Here is a 15,549-nt window from a genome sequence, read left to right on the forward strand (position 1 = left end):
GCCAGAACCTTCTAAGAATTAAGGTTTTTCCTCACAGGAACACATGATCAAATCAGAGCTGTGCCCAAGATAGCATAGGCTCATTAACAGTGCATGCCAACGTTTCTATTATAAATAGTACCAAAGCATGGCTGTAAATATTTGCTCTGGAAGGAAACATTTATGGAAACATTAAGTGCCCTGTTCTCAATCTTCAAGCTGCATGTGTTTTTCAATTACTATGGAGAGAAGCAAGAGACACAGGAATCATTCAGAACTGGCCATTAGAAAGTGAGCTTGAAAATTTTCAAAAAAAGCTTAGGGATTTTACTCATAACACTAGCATATGCGACTTTCCATACACTCTCACAAGTGTTTTAGATGCCTGCACAGGAATTAATGCCTGCAGCCATGAAATTTGAACAGCAGCTCATATAACAGCAAAAATGATTATTTCAGTGATGGTACAATGTTAACATTCAAATAACAAAGCACATACATAAGTAGTACTTCCAGAAAAATTATAATATTATAGAACCTACAAGAACCTGATATCAGAACGGCAGACTGTATTTGCAAATGACCTTCCTCGTCTGAGCGTATCTAATGAAGTCTCCTAAAAGCCAGTTTAGTACAGGTCTCTGGTGCTGGGAAGAATGACCACGACTATCAAGCAATTATGCTAAGACATTTTTCAAAGACTAAATGAAACGTGCAGCTAAATTCCCACATGTCTGCAGCCAATATATATCCCCTGCTACATTTCCTAGTGGCCTAATGGCAATACCCTACAACAGTATGTAGGAAGCTCAGATTTATTTTGTGATCCTTTTAGCATCCATAAATAAATAAGTAAAGAGAAATGAACCAATATCTATAATCATAAACACCAGTTTAAAATACTGAAAGAGTTTTAGGAAGTAACCAGAAGAGAGCAGAAAGCTGAGGCACATGCACACTTTTTTCTACCTTACAGGCATTACCTAACTTCTGACCTAATACAAAAATCTATCCAACACTACAATCATATTTCTCCCTTGCCATTTTCAGTGTTCCACAGAACACAATGCTGAAAGACAAAATTTCAATGGCACCAAAAAAACCAAACATACAGAGTGCGTGAGCTCTCGCAGAAAAATTAGTACTATATTTTTGATGTATGCTGCGTAACTGTTTTCTCATTGTAACATAACATGGTACAGTACAAATTCACACATGAAAGAAGTTATAACAAATAATGATGGAATGCACGTATTGCAGTGTTATACATACATAACATTCAGAATTAAAGTCAGGGTGGCAAATAAATACCAAGTTTCCTAAAAAAACAAAAGAACGACAACTTCAGATAGATATATAAGCGATCATTTTACTATCCCTATAAGACCAAATCTTAATTCCATGACTTGAAATCTAGTCTCAAATTTCCCATGCCACTAACTTTCATAGCTTTCATACCATTAACCTTCATAAACAGCACTACCAGTTCTTTCTATTAGACACGCTTAGCTCAAATGTGACTGATAACCAACAAGGACAATCTAATACAGACCTCACATGCACACAGTATTATGCTTGTAATTTGATTTTCTTTTAAATACATAGAGCTGGTAAGGTCCACAGAGGAGACATCTAATCAATATCCACATATCCACAACATATTTTACTCCCTTAAGAAGCTTTTGAGTGCGGTAGCATGCAGCTACACAGAAGCCGTGGCTTCAGAGCCTGACATCAGTAGGGAGTACTAAGTACACTACTAAGATCTTTATACAATAATTAGTCTTTGTTTACAGCAAAAGGCTCTTATGAAGCCAGTTTCACTCTTTAAAATAAAGTTTACTCAGAATCTTTATTCACTCATATAGCCAGCATACAGGAGCAACAGTCCATGAAATGTATAAGAGAGAAACCAAAAATAATTCAAATTAGAATCAAAAGCTTCCACACCTGTACTATTTTTTTTTTTAATTTGCTAAATCTTATTTTTAGATCCTTTTCATTAAAATACATTCCTGAAAACAAGAAAAATTAGGCTGCAACAGAACAGATTCACTGCTTTTAGATTTATGAATTCAGGAGGTAGGGAGAATAATCCAATAGAAGAAAACACACCCAAGAGGTAATGGGAAACATTGCTACAAATGTTTGTATATCATCTCTGTGTGCCCTGCTGGCTTTTTAGAGACAGCATAGAAGCAAAAAGGAAGCTAACAGCACGTATTCACTTCCTATGAATAAAGAGTACATACATATGTGAGTACGTATGTATATTCTTATAAATAAAACACATACCTAAACACATACACATATGCACGTTAATGTGATCAAAGCAGTCATTTAAAAGAGAAGGAGATAAACAAGGTTACTTGTGCCTCTCATTGATAAGGAGCCTAAAATAGCATTTGCTGGTCCTCTTAATTGTCCATAAGCATCAAAAAGTCGCATGCGTTCACTCAGAGAGAACAAGCCCATAAAGTCTCAGATAAAATTATAACTGTCCTGAAGGAAAGTGGGATTTTTTCTTTTATGGCTAGGAATTCACCTCTTCATCCACACAGATAAGAACTCCTCCGTTCAGAGCAGTGGAAAAAACTCAGACAACCTGTGCTGCTTTTTGCAGTGTCATTACTAACATGCAAACATATATGCCATCCCTCTACACACTTCAGTACCTTTTAACTGCAAACTTTTATCAAAAAGGCATGCACCACCTTAAATGAAGTCTGTCCAACATTCAAAGTACTGGCAGTGTCCTAGTGACAAATGCCACTTTGCATGGGACTCATGTCAGGAGACTGAGCTACAGGAATAATCAAACTGGTAGAGGTTTGCAAGAATCTGTTTAGTTAATCTCACAACCTTGGCTTCTTGAATTAGGCAACATGGGAAGGAAAAAAAAGGAGGGGACAGAGAAGGGAAATGCACATGCACTTGTTTAGGAAAAATAAGTTTTTAATAACTTCTATACTTTTTTTTAATAACTTAAACATGTACTGTTTCTCCTGTAAAGGAGGACCAGTGTCATTTTCCAAACTGAAGTAAGTAACAGAGTGTAAGTTCCAAGCCATACAAGGTCTCTACTCCCTCTCCTTCTCCCTGTACTGGAAGGACTACTTTTACAGGGTTTTGTTTATTCCACCTATGAATGATCAGATATTTCAATAGCTAGCTCCTGCACGTACCTTAGAGCAACATTTTGCCATAGGACTGTATCTTGGAAATTAAAACAATACATTATTATGTATTTTCAGACCCTCTCTTATCTTAGGTTGCCATAAAAAACAGAAAATAAGAGCGTAATATCATTTGAGTCACTGTTTATTATTCTTGGGTGCTTCTAAAAGGTTTTCTCAAAGTCTCTTCCTGATATTTAATGAAAGCACAAATGCATTTTCTTTGGCAGGACTTCAAGCTGAAAAAACACATGGATCAATCACATTTCAACATCTACCAATACAGTTTTAAGTACACAGCCAGGTTATATTGATATGCCATTTTGAATTACTACTTTTACATCATCAGCAGAAAGAAATTTTCATGGAAGGGGAGAAGAAAGCAGCTATCATTTACTAAACATTCCAACTACTCAAATGCAAAAACATAGGGTATTTATTCCATAAATATTTCCCTGAAGGTCAATAGAGATGAGCAAAGAATAAGACTAAGCACTACAAGCTCAGTTTGGGTTTTGGTATCTAATGTAGGTTTATCATGTCCCTTCACACCTTGTAAAATATTTTCAAGTTCAAGCAAGTAGAATCAGTTTTCCACAGTAAAAAGGGTGAAGGGAAGGGCAGGGGGGACAAGAGGAAGTTGTTTTAAATGATCCTTTACTCTTTAGACACTACTGAGAGATAAAACCTCCCAGAAGTCTCAACAACGTCAAGCCAGCGTTTCATCCTCAATCACTAGTGCAACAAAACACAGGAAAATAGTGGGAAAGAGGGTACGGAGCATCAATTTTAGGAGACGGAGTTTTTTTGTTTTTAATTGCTAAGTATACCATTAACCATATTGGAAATGGAAAACATTTGTTTAAGATACCTTAATAAGGTACCTACCTCCTTAAGGTTATAAGGACTCTCCAAGACCCAATGCCTTTTCATAAAACCCGTAAGTTAGGTCTCCAATCTCTTGAGATAGTCAGTGGCCTTCAAGGATGGGACTTTGAGTATCTTCTTGACTATCGCTGTATAACCATGGTGGATGAATACTAGGCTCATGATTTCTCACAGTTCAAGTTGCAACAGATTTCTCTTCCAAAGCCAGTCTTTTCAGGGGATTTTTTTTTTTTTTTTTTAAGGAGAACTTGAAGTCATCTAACAGATCAGTTTATGAAACTACATACAATCTGGTGCTTGCTCACCTTCTTTTTCTTTCCCTTTTCAAACACAAATTCTATTCATCATACCCTCTCATCTTGAACAGTTTCTAAAAGACAACCTGATATGCCCTTCAGATTACTATTTTTGCTTAATGCACATTTGATGACTCCTAAGATACACTGCATAACAATACCTGTAGGTCACAAGCGTTTTGTTTACTGCTTCTTAACTGGTTTTTCAGCTTGTGGAACCAACAATGTTTAGAGGTTATTATCCATGACACACAGTACATGGTCTTAACAGAGCAACAATATATCTCCCAAATACCCATCAGTCTCATTTTATGATTAGAGAAGGTGTTTTGATAGATAAAGAATTGGCAGTATGCCTGTGTGGTACCTCTAAGAAATACTGAAATTCAAATTGCTCCAAAGCCTTACACAGCCACAAAATATACTGTCCGCTTGAAACCAGCTTAATTACAAGAATTACCCGCCACACACACTGGGGGGCAGGGGGGAAAAGCAGCATAAATATCAGAGACTTTGGAGGAAGCACCCTGGGGCCCCTAGATCATCTCTTCTGCTCAGTGTCACCATAGAAAAAAGCAGATGGGAGAGCTGCAGATCACACAGAGTGCCAGACCCATGCACACAGCAGGTGAACATGCCCTCCAGGGTTTGTGACAGGTTTCCACAAAAATACCAACCCGGTCACTCCAGAGCCAGCCCCGAGGGAGCTCCCATCAGCAAGCTGTGCACATAAGCAGCTATTTTGATCTTGTGAGCACTCTGGACTGCTTTGCCCAGCAACTTATGTATCTTTGACTGCATCACTGTTATTAGATTTACATGCACATCAGTACATGTGTACTGCTACTAAGAGAAGGGGAGGAGAAGAAGATGAGCGGAAAAGACAATAAAAGTAATACCCCTCTGAACTCATCTCAGTTCCTCTCTAAATAAAGTATTATTTTTTAAACCACCACTTTTTTATTTAGAAGAATTTCTGCAGCTCACAGCCCTGCTAATAACACACTTCCATCCTGAAGCTCCACACATGTTCTTCCATCTTCATTGATCTTAATCCCACAATCATCATTTTTGAAGGTGAAAAGTTAACATGGTTTTGCCTACTCTGCCTCTGAGAAGTACCTAAGTTTGGCAAAGACTAGATTTAGAATCCGCATATTGTTCTTTTCAATATTCTACATTAATGGTTGCTACTGCTTTATGTATACATAGGAGTGGAAAAAGAAATCCCAAAGAACTTAAGTACAAAGGGTACTGTCCCTCCTATATTTTAACATCTATTGTAGCCTCTTTTATCCCAGCACCGTTCCTCAGCACAGCACTACCCTGAACTTTTGCCAGATTAATCAACAGAGTTGCCAACAAGTCAATCGCTATGATGGAGCTTGCTAGCCCAATCTGCATACATAATACAGGACAAAAACGGTGTTCCCTCCACTGCAATGCAGACCACCCTCATAATAGCATCACAGCACTATTCAACTCAGGGGAAAATGCTGTTCCATTTAACTTTAATCCCACATAGCAGAGAACTGGGAAATTTGAATTTACATTTTTTTCTTTCAAGCACAAAGCCTTCACTCTTAAAGGGCATTAACTGCATTCCTTTATAACCATAGAAGATAGATACGAAGGAACATTTAACCCATTTCCTTGGGGTTTTGGTTTTTATTTGTTCATAGCTTTTTTCAGGCTTGTGTGTTCTAAACATCACTAATAGTTGTCATTTCCTTCTGGTTTATATTTTTAAATTGCTAAAGTGCATATTCTGTAATGACTTACTTTAATTATTTTCCAGTTGTTTGGAGAACAGCATTTTAATATATGTATACTCACACTTAAGACTGCTCAGTTGTGCCAAGAGATACCACAGCCTCATCGTCAGTAATAAAAAGCATAAATTTGGATAGCAAAGTTGACAGCTAATACATGCTGTATTCACTGCTCCATTTTCTTGAAGATCGCTCTTTATGTCGTTCTCTCACCTGCCACAGTTTACAGGTAAGGAGATTTCTAGAGCATTCTGGAGCTTTCTGAACTCCCACACATATAAGCCTAGCACTTTCCAAAAAGATCTGTTTACATGCATGAAAAACAGCTAAAATTATTCCACTGATGTATTAATTTTTTTTCCATTATCAGTGCAGAAGCAACTGTTTTCAACTGCGAGATTCTATACAAAAAAAGGCTTAAACAAAAAGTAGTGTAAGGCTCCAAAGTTCTAAGTGAGCTTTAAGTGCATTCTTAATTTTAAACACAAGTGGTTCCCCATGAAAGCCAATGGTGCTGTGAGGGAAGCATTGTTACATGGGAACTCAGGGGTTTGCAGAATTACTGCCTTCACCGCCACAGTGATACAGCTCAAGGGCAGCTCTTTGCACTCAGCTAGCTCTCACTAAAGCACAGTGAAATCAATTTCCCCAAACAGTGCAAGTTCTTGGAAAAACAAAAACAAAAACTTTTTTCCATACAAACAAATAAAACACTGGATCAGTTCTCAGTGGCACCAGGATTCCTCAGTCTTTGCTGGCTGTAGTAAAAATGACCACTGCTGCAGCACATTACTACACGCACAGAGCAATGCAATAGAACTGGCCACTGAGATCTTACTTGAATCTCTTTAGCACAACAACACTCAGGACTGAATAAACAACAGCTGTGCCTGAGGGAGGCAAACAGACCAGAACCCAACACATCCTATTACCCCCAAATTCCCCTCTCATTGATCAGCTGCCTGAGTCTTCTAGAGCTGTTCCTCCCCCTCCCCTCTTCTTTCAAGAGCCTCCATCTGTTCTCTCCCTTCCTGGCTGCAGGCTAAATAATCTTTCTGTGATTCTTACAATTTCAGCTCAACATACTTAAAGGCAAAAAAAAAAAAAATAAAAAAAAAAAAAAAAATCAAACACACAGCTACTAGCACATGCATACACACTCTTTAAAATACTCACAGACATGTAAAACCTAGTTCACAAGTTACATACTGCATTATGCTGATGTGTTGTTTTAAAACTTTTTTTTTTTTTTTTTTGAGATACTGCTGGACAGATGTTTAAGCAGCAGCTGCCAGGCAAAAGAATTTCTCTGAGAGCTAAATGAACAGTATTGACCTCTCTCTCGGAAAAAATTGACCATTTTTGTTCTTCTGGAGGTTTTTTGTTTCCATATTTAATGGAAAAAAAAAAAGATCTCTAGTGGAGTTGGAAATTCACTTGAGGCTGAACTTCTTTCACTCAAACCACTGGGAAAGGAGAAAGAAGGAAAAGACTTGAATTCAACCCTGGAAACCTAAAGCTGAATACGTCACTCATGAAACCAGAGTTAAGCATTAAACAAAGCTAAATTTGGCTTCTCTGTAGTTAATTATTATGCCAGTGCCCATTAAGTACAAAAAAAAAATAGTCTGATTAATTAGCTAAACAGACAGAAGTGGTTAGTACTTTCTAACATTCTTCATGGCTGTCATTATGGGTCTTTATCTAGCACACGTGAATGCAGCCTCTCAGATGTCAGTCATGGTTGCCAGACTATGCACCACCTTGCCAAAAAAAGATGACAAGAGAGACCTGAAATAGCTTTACAGATGACAGATATCGAGGTCAACATAAGCTTTCAACATGACTCACGGGATAGCTTGCAGATATTCAGTGACTTCATTCATTTCTGCACATGGAATACCTCAAAAAAAAAATCTCAAAAACAAACAAAAAAGACATGGTCAATGATTAGGCCCTCAAGTTCAGATACTGTTTTAACAGGGGAAGTGATTTTCAAGCTCTTCTCAGCCTGCAATGTTTGGTCTTGCCAAAACAAAACATTTCAAACAGACTAAGTTCTCTCTATCTCTCTCTTGCCTCCTTTCCCTTCACTTATCTATCTTCTCCCCTCATTATTCTGATCATCAAATGGCTTTTCACTTTATAACAAGTGCTGAAGTACTCTACTCCAAGTAGATATATACTATACATCCAGATCCAAGCTTGTAGCATAAAATGCCAGCAGAAAAAAAACAAGGAACTCTTCGGCAGAGTGTAAACATAGACGGAGCCAAGAGAGAGATGATGTCTCCTCTACAGTTGCACAGACCACATCTGAATTACCACATTCATTTTGGAGCATCAAATGCAAGACAGAGTTCACAGAACTACAATAAAAGCAAAAAAAAATCCAGGAACACAAGCTATAGACGCTAGAATATGGCTTTGTGGAAAAACAGTGCTTAGTAACGCACACGTGGACAACGGAAAACATGTATTTAGAAACAAATGGATGCAATTACTTTTTCCATCAGTAGTATTTACTTGACTACAAAAGAAATGTTGGGATACTGAGAACCTGGAAAAAAGACATTGAGATTAAAAAAAAAAAAAAAAAAAAAAAAGAAGAAGAGGTCTGTTATATTATCCTACCAACACATTACTTAATCACTTACGATCAAGTAACACAACTCAAAACAAACAGTAACCTTTCTGCTTCACAACAGAAAAGTGCACAATACTGACAGTAAGTGTCTCGTCTCAGTAGACTTAAATTATGCATACTAAATATACTGCTGCAACCCATTTAAATAACTAACACTACTAGTACACAGGAAGAAATTATTTGGGAAGAGATAGGAATTAGCTGAGATGAAACAGACTACACAAATTACGTTTTTTTCACAAATGATTTCACTACCTAGATTGGCTTATTTCTACTCCTACAAAAACGCAAAAACAGTATTTCCTCCTATGAGATCTTTTTTATTTTGCTCATCAACTTAGTTATTTAATAAGATTTCATTTTAAAGTTTCCATTTGTGAGGTTAAAAAAAAACAGAGATAAAAAGTGATTCAAGAAAGTGAATAAATGGATCACTCTAAGCATTTTCGCATCTCACAACAACCACCCATCCCTTCTGTATATACTTGCTTGTGTAAGTCACTTGTCTTAAGTGAGAAAAACTGCAATAGCTCACTTCTACTTTTTCCCCCCTCTCATCTCAAACAGGAAACTACATAGTTTAATGCTTAACGTGTTCAACAGGAAATGGGGAAGTTATCTATCAGAAATGTATGCAATCTGAAAGCAAAGACGAAAGCCTTACAAAATATTTTGTAACACTGTCAGAAAGAGACACCCCAAATTACATGACATATTCCCTTCAGTTCGTATTTCACTTTTTTTGTTTAAAGTAGAACAATTTGCATAACAAATGATTGGTCAGAATTAATAAAAATCTATCCTTTAATTTGCAGTCTCCAAATAACAGAGGAATTTGAGATCATATATCTTAGAAAAAGAAGAACATGCACATGTGCAACAATAAGCAAGTCTTTCGTGTATTTTTAATTACACTTTGATTATATATATTTCTGAAAAGGTCTCAAATTAAAAAGTCACGTAACATATAAGAATTTGACCAAAAATAAACATTTTATCAGGAAGTATTTCTAAACATTTATTAACACAACTGTTCTAGGTCCTACCAAAAGAAAAAATATAAACTTTAAATATTTGTATTGATGTTATTTAAGGGAGGTGAGATTGACTCTTGAAATGAATTAAGACCATGTTTTTGTTTTTCATTAAAAAAAAGGACAATAATTAAACAGTGATCTTCCATTCCCACTTTAGTGTATTTGCTGCTTCAAAAGCTATTTTAAGATAAATACGCATTTGTATGCAGCTCTATATCTGGAAAATAAAAGAAGATTGTCTTCTTGTCATCCAACTAACCTGTTCTCTGAAAACCTTAGGATCAAATCAGTACTCACTTTTGAAGGGTAAAAACCCCAGAAAGCTACAAACATAATAGTCTAAGGCCTCTTTGACAGTCATCTTTTCCTCTAAGTTTATACAGCATGTTGCACAGTAAAATGATACAGATTCACAAACAGAACTCTTAACTACCATTTAGGATAAAAACCTTTTAGTAACTGTGAAGCAGTTTATTTGAAAATGTGATGCTTCCAAAAGCTTCCAGACCACCAGCCCAAGAAACAAACACGCTATTCAAAAATGCAGTATTGTAAGCCTCCTCTTCATTTCAGAATTGAACGGTTGCTATTGACCACCAACACACATTAAGATCATCAACATAATAATCTAACATAATGATCAACATCTCTGCTCTGTAAATTCTCTTTAGTTTCTCTTTCAGCAGAGTCAGCTTTCTGGAAGAAATCTACAGACTAACTTCAAGTTTTCCTCTGAACAGTCTCACCATCATCGCTGTGCCATGGTTTTCACTTGAGGGGAATGGCACTATGCATGAACATGGCGTCTCAGAACAGCTGAAATTACTTTTGAGCTGTATTCTCAGGCCCACCAAATCACTTCATCCATTTTCACAGAGAAAGAGCAGAATTCATTTCACCTTGTCTCGCGTAATACAGTAACTGTATTACGTCAAGTAGACTTTTTAGACTTTTAGAGTGATCTATGATGGCCATCTCCCTCAACTTAAACGACACAGGCTTAGTGAGTAACCTACCCCCCTCCCCAAAGAAAAGAAAAAAGTACAACTTCTCCAAAAAAATGAATTGTAGTTAAAGACAAAGTCCCTTTACCTTACAAGAGTGTAGACCACAACTCTACAATAGCAATAAGCTGCAGCAGAAAGATCTTCTACTAAGGTCAGGATTTAGCATGAATATAAAACATTATCTGCTTGTACAAGCCGCAATTATAACATGACAAAATATCCCTGCCCTAGAATGGTCATTTAATAAAATAATAATAAAGTCCATTTTGTTAGTTAGACCACCAAAAACTGTCTAGAGTTCAGGCTGATATCCTGTGACAGCAAGAACTGTGTGTTCTGGTAAACTATAGGGTCTATAAGGCAAAGGGAATTTTAATGTAGTTGAGAATAAGGAAGCATAAGGCAATGATACTAAAATTTCTCAAGAGAAACAAAAAATTTAGTTTTTGCTCTATGTTTTTTTTCTGGATTTGGGAGAAGTTTTGTACTCCCAATGACAAATCCCAGAGAAAGTGAAATACAACGCAGTAAACTCTAGCTGGTGCTTCAGCTATGAGTGCTTGTAATTTATCAAATCCTGCTCATAATAAAAGTGGTGCATTTTCAACAGGAAGGAAGATGTTTTAGCCAGTGTCTTGTCCAAATTCCATTTGGCTATTGCCTTCTGTCTAACCAAACATCCTTTGGTTTCAATTTGAAATGAGAACTTCATTTCTTCTTCTGTCCTGGTAGAATGCATTACTGTTGCCTCTGCAGTGGTAGTATGGCAAAAGGTAGGGCTTCATTTTTAGTCACATACACAGGTGCACATACACTGCTGTATCACAGAACTTCAACAAATACTCCCGCATGCTTATTCTAAAGCTACAACCAAATCATTATTTTAAGCATTTCTTGCAATGCAGGGGCAATTCTGAAAGCTTCCTTACTTACACGGGGGAAAGTAAATTCCTAGATCTTCCATTATTTACTGTATTTCTCACTTCCCTCGCCGGGATGGGATGCTGTTCAGAATGCCTCGACTGGGATCCTTACGTAAACAGAGGGCCCAGTTCCTCCCTCCCCGTCAGAAAGTCGTGACGGGTTCGGCACTGCTGGCACAAACCAGGCTCCTTCTTGCGGGGCAGCCCAGAGCAAGCACACTGCTTGCCTTAGAAGTTGCCCCAGCTTCGCTCTATCTACCTGATCCGCCGCCCGGCCGGGCAATAAAAAGCGCAACAGCACTGAAGCGGTAAGGGAGCCTGTTCTCACCTTCTCATTAAAAACGTGCGTGCCTGACGTGGGAATTATCCCAAAGAACCCCAAGTCTGGTGTAATCGTGTAGTTTATCCGCTACACCGGGCAGGGGGCGGCGGCTAAGCGGCCTGCCCGCTCCTCCAGCCAGCTGCACTCGCCAGAAGCCGCTCGCCCCAGCCCCGCCGCCGCCCCGGCCGCCGGCAGGGCCGCCGCGGGCCCGCAGCCGGCGGCCCGCCGGGGAGGCTCCGCTCCGCTGCGCTCCGCTCGGCCCGCAGCAGCGGTACTCACCGCTGGGGAACGGCTCCATTTTCCTGCCGGAGTCCCGCCGCCGCCCGCGAGAGCGAAACCCGAGCGAGGGGGAAGGAGGAGAGGCGCGGGGGAGCCGCCGCCGCTGCTCCTCACTCCTCCTCCTGCCGCCGCATGCTCCTGGGGCGGGCGCTCCCCGGCCGCTGCGGCGCCTCACGCCGCCGTCGCTGCCCCCGGCCCCAGACCGCCCCGCCGCCGCCGCCGGGCCCAGCCGAAGAGGAAGGGGAAGGCGCAGGCGCCGGCTCGGCCCGCGGCGCCCGCCTGCCCGCGCCCCTGCTCGGCCGCTTCGCCGCCGCGGCGAGCGCCCTCCGACCGCCTCCCGCCGGGGCCTCAGCGCCGGCCGCCGCCTCACGGCCGGGCCGCCGGCTCCGCCCGCCCCGCCGCGGCGCTGCCCGCTGCCGGCCTGGGCGGCTCCAGAGGCGGCCGCCGCCGCCGGGCGGGGCGCGCCCCCACCTGCGCGCCGGCGCCGCCGGGCGGGACCACCTGTGGCGCTGGGGGCCCGGCCCCGGCCCCTTGGCTTTTCGTTTCTCTGGTCTTATTTCCCGCTCAGCCTCCCCTCCGGCCTCTGCGCTTTCTGGCACCACCTTACTGATAAAACACCGGTGGTTGGTTTAATACGGGAAAATTGTAACCCCTGCTTGTGGGAAAATAAGAAAATATGACTTGCCTGTTCCCCGAGAATTATACATTCATTATTAAAAAGAAATCTATGTTATTTTCATTCCTTTGGGAGAGGAGGGAAAGCTAGAGTCAAGCCAGAATTCAGGCGCTAGTCCCAGGCCTGTAGCTGTTCTCACTGTTCCATAAAGGCAAAAGTGCACTTTTTCACACCCAAAATGACTTAGTTACATTTGCAATCCTGTAGTATACACCAGGCCACAGTTAAGTTTCATATCTGGTGCTTGGGTAATGAATATTTACTCACCAAAATGGTATCACAGCTCCAGCACGACATTTCTCAAAAGTAAAACGTCAGTATAGCCCATCCTGAAAAGGAAGAGTTACATTATTAAATCAGTAACAGCATTCCTTTTAATGCCTTAACATGTCCCAGGAGGTCACCCAGCTTGGCCCGTATTTAAATACATAAAAGAAAAATTAATGATCAGGTATCTGACTCTGCAGTACCCAGATCCTGCACAGTGTCACACACAAACTACAAACGCACCTTAATAACTTCTTCTGATCCTCATCACTTGCTTTCACCATTCTTCATTTTCTCCAGTCATAAAATCTTTTATTAGCATTATACATGTCTATGAAGCAGAAGAGGCAAAATAAGGTCACACTCTATTACACATGCAGAAATTTCCTTATCTGTATTTTCCTATTAAAATCAAGTTTCAGGCGAATACAATGGGAGCTACTCACATATACAAAGTTCAATCCAGAGGTCATTCCACAGTAGGAACTGTTCACACCTATCCAATATTAGGTGAATAAAGATTTCAATATAATTTATATAACATAATTTAGAACAAAATTGTAATTGAAACTTCAGCTAAAATTTCTAGAATACAATAAAAGCTCAATACCCAGCAGATACAGACTTTTTTTACTGTAAAACACAGCTTCTAGTCCTTGTTCTAATGTTATGAGTGATTAACAAAAGCAAAGAATGTTAAAATACCTCTCTTTTCAGGCCTTATGGCAACAATTATCACAATGTTGTACTGTTATTTACGATACAGAAGAAAACTTTTTTTGTAAACGCTCAAAGCCCTAAATATATTTTTAAAGCAACTGGAACGATTTACATTTCACTTTTGTTTGGCAGCCGCCATCCAACAACATATTGGCTGAATGTTTGCCATGGTACAAATATCATAGCTACCAAGTGTGTCTCTTTCTCATCCTTGAAGACCTGCTTTCCCTAAACAATGGTTGAGATAATTGTGCTTTAAATATCAAGAAATATGACTCAGACCTTAGTTGTTCTGGTTTACTTTTCTGGTGAGAGGAACAGAGATTTGATCCCTGTGAACACTGCAAGTGTCAGGTGACGCCTCAGTGCTTTGACCCAGTGGAAATCCTCCAGTTACTTTCAGGCAGATATGCACAATCCATAGCACTGTATTTACAAAACAGAAAATGACCATCTTTATTTCTACAAGTGTATCCATACCTGAGAGAAGCAGTTGCTTCCACTGAAGAACCATTGCTATGTATTTTACATTGCCACACAACCAACCTTTCAGCAATACTTCCTAGGTCTATATTACTTTTTTAATAGGTTGTAATTAAGTTTACACTGTTACCTTGTCTCTCTCTTTGCCTCCTTCAGAAGTTGAGACCACAGGTTCATTAAAACACATTTGTCATAGGAAAAATGTCTCAAGGACAAAACAATTCTGCCAGTTAGGTGAAAATAGATCTATAGATCTAAGAAATAAGATAATACCATACTGTTTCAATGTGAAAAATATTCCAGTATGAAGTAAACACTAAAGAATCCTTACGTAGAAGTACTTACAATTGTGTATGTAGGGGTACACAAGAAAGAGTGAGAAAGAGCAGAGTTCACAATGAATTAAAAGATACAAGGTCTATTGCTCCCAGAATGGCTTAATTTAATTATATCTGTGTATTTTCTTAGAGTCCAGCAAATTTTGCATTTCCTATGGCTTAGAACAAGAGTTTGGCAACAGGCCAGTTACAATCTTCTTCTCAACAGGCACACAGAAGTGGCCAGTGGTGTATGTGCCCCCAGATGAACTACAGTGCTGTATTACAAATCAAGAAACAAGCTCTAATGTAATATAATGTAATGTAATGTAATGCTGACTTTATTTAGGTCATAAAAATAAATAAATTGCCATAAAACTTCCAGAAGTTAAATCCATGGACTTTTCTCTTTTCCATAGACTATTTTTAGCATGTTCATAACTCACCTCTAGATTGTAGAGAGTCATGTGTTATTTGTGAGTTTTTTAAAGTGTGTATTAGCAAGAAATTATTGTGTATTATTAATATATCCTCCTAAGTAGCACAGAAATGGCTTGCCAGCTTTTGTGGCCAGAGTGTCCCAGGATGAAGATTCAGAGGCTGGTTTTTCCTTTGGTGAAGTTAAAATATAGTTAAACATGAAGGCTGAGGCAGATCTAACAGCTTGCCACTTGGCAAAATTTTAATATCCTCCTTCTCCCTGCTCAGCTCTTCCCTTCTGCTACACCTGCTTCATTCTCTCCCTGCTTGCCCTGCATCA

At 39.4% G+C, this 15,549-nt stretch overlaps 1 protein-coding gene across 2 annotated transcripts in view; it reads right to left on the reverse strand.

Annotated features, from left to right (window-relative positions):
* The window catches only part of LNPEP (leucyl and cystinyl aminopeptidase), a 68,722-nt gene extending 56,202 nt beyond the window's left edge, over positions 1–12,520 (reverse strand). For both annotated transcript variants that reach the window (XM_062600297.1, XM_062600298.1), the window contains exon 1: positions 12,327–12,520. In XM_062600297.1, the coding sequence (XP_062456281.1) occupies positions 12,327–12,345 (19 nt within the window). In that variant the 5' untranslated portion in view covers positions 12,346–12,520. The remainder of the gene's footprint in view (positions 1–12,326) is intronic.
* Positions 12,521–15,549: the final 3,029 nt, after the last annotated feature.

The sequence above is a fragment of the Rhea pennata genome, chromosome Z (genome assembly GCF_028389875.1).
Source record: "Rhea pennata isolate bPtePen1 chromosome Z, bPtePen1.pri, whole genome shotgun sequence".
Taxonomy (NCBI): domain Eukaryota; kingdom Metazoa; phylum Chordata; class Aves; order Rheiformes; family Rheidae; genus Rhea; species Rhea pennata.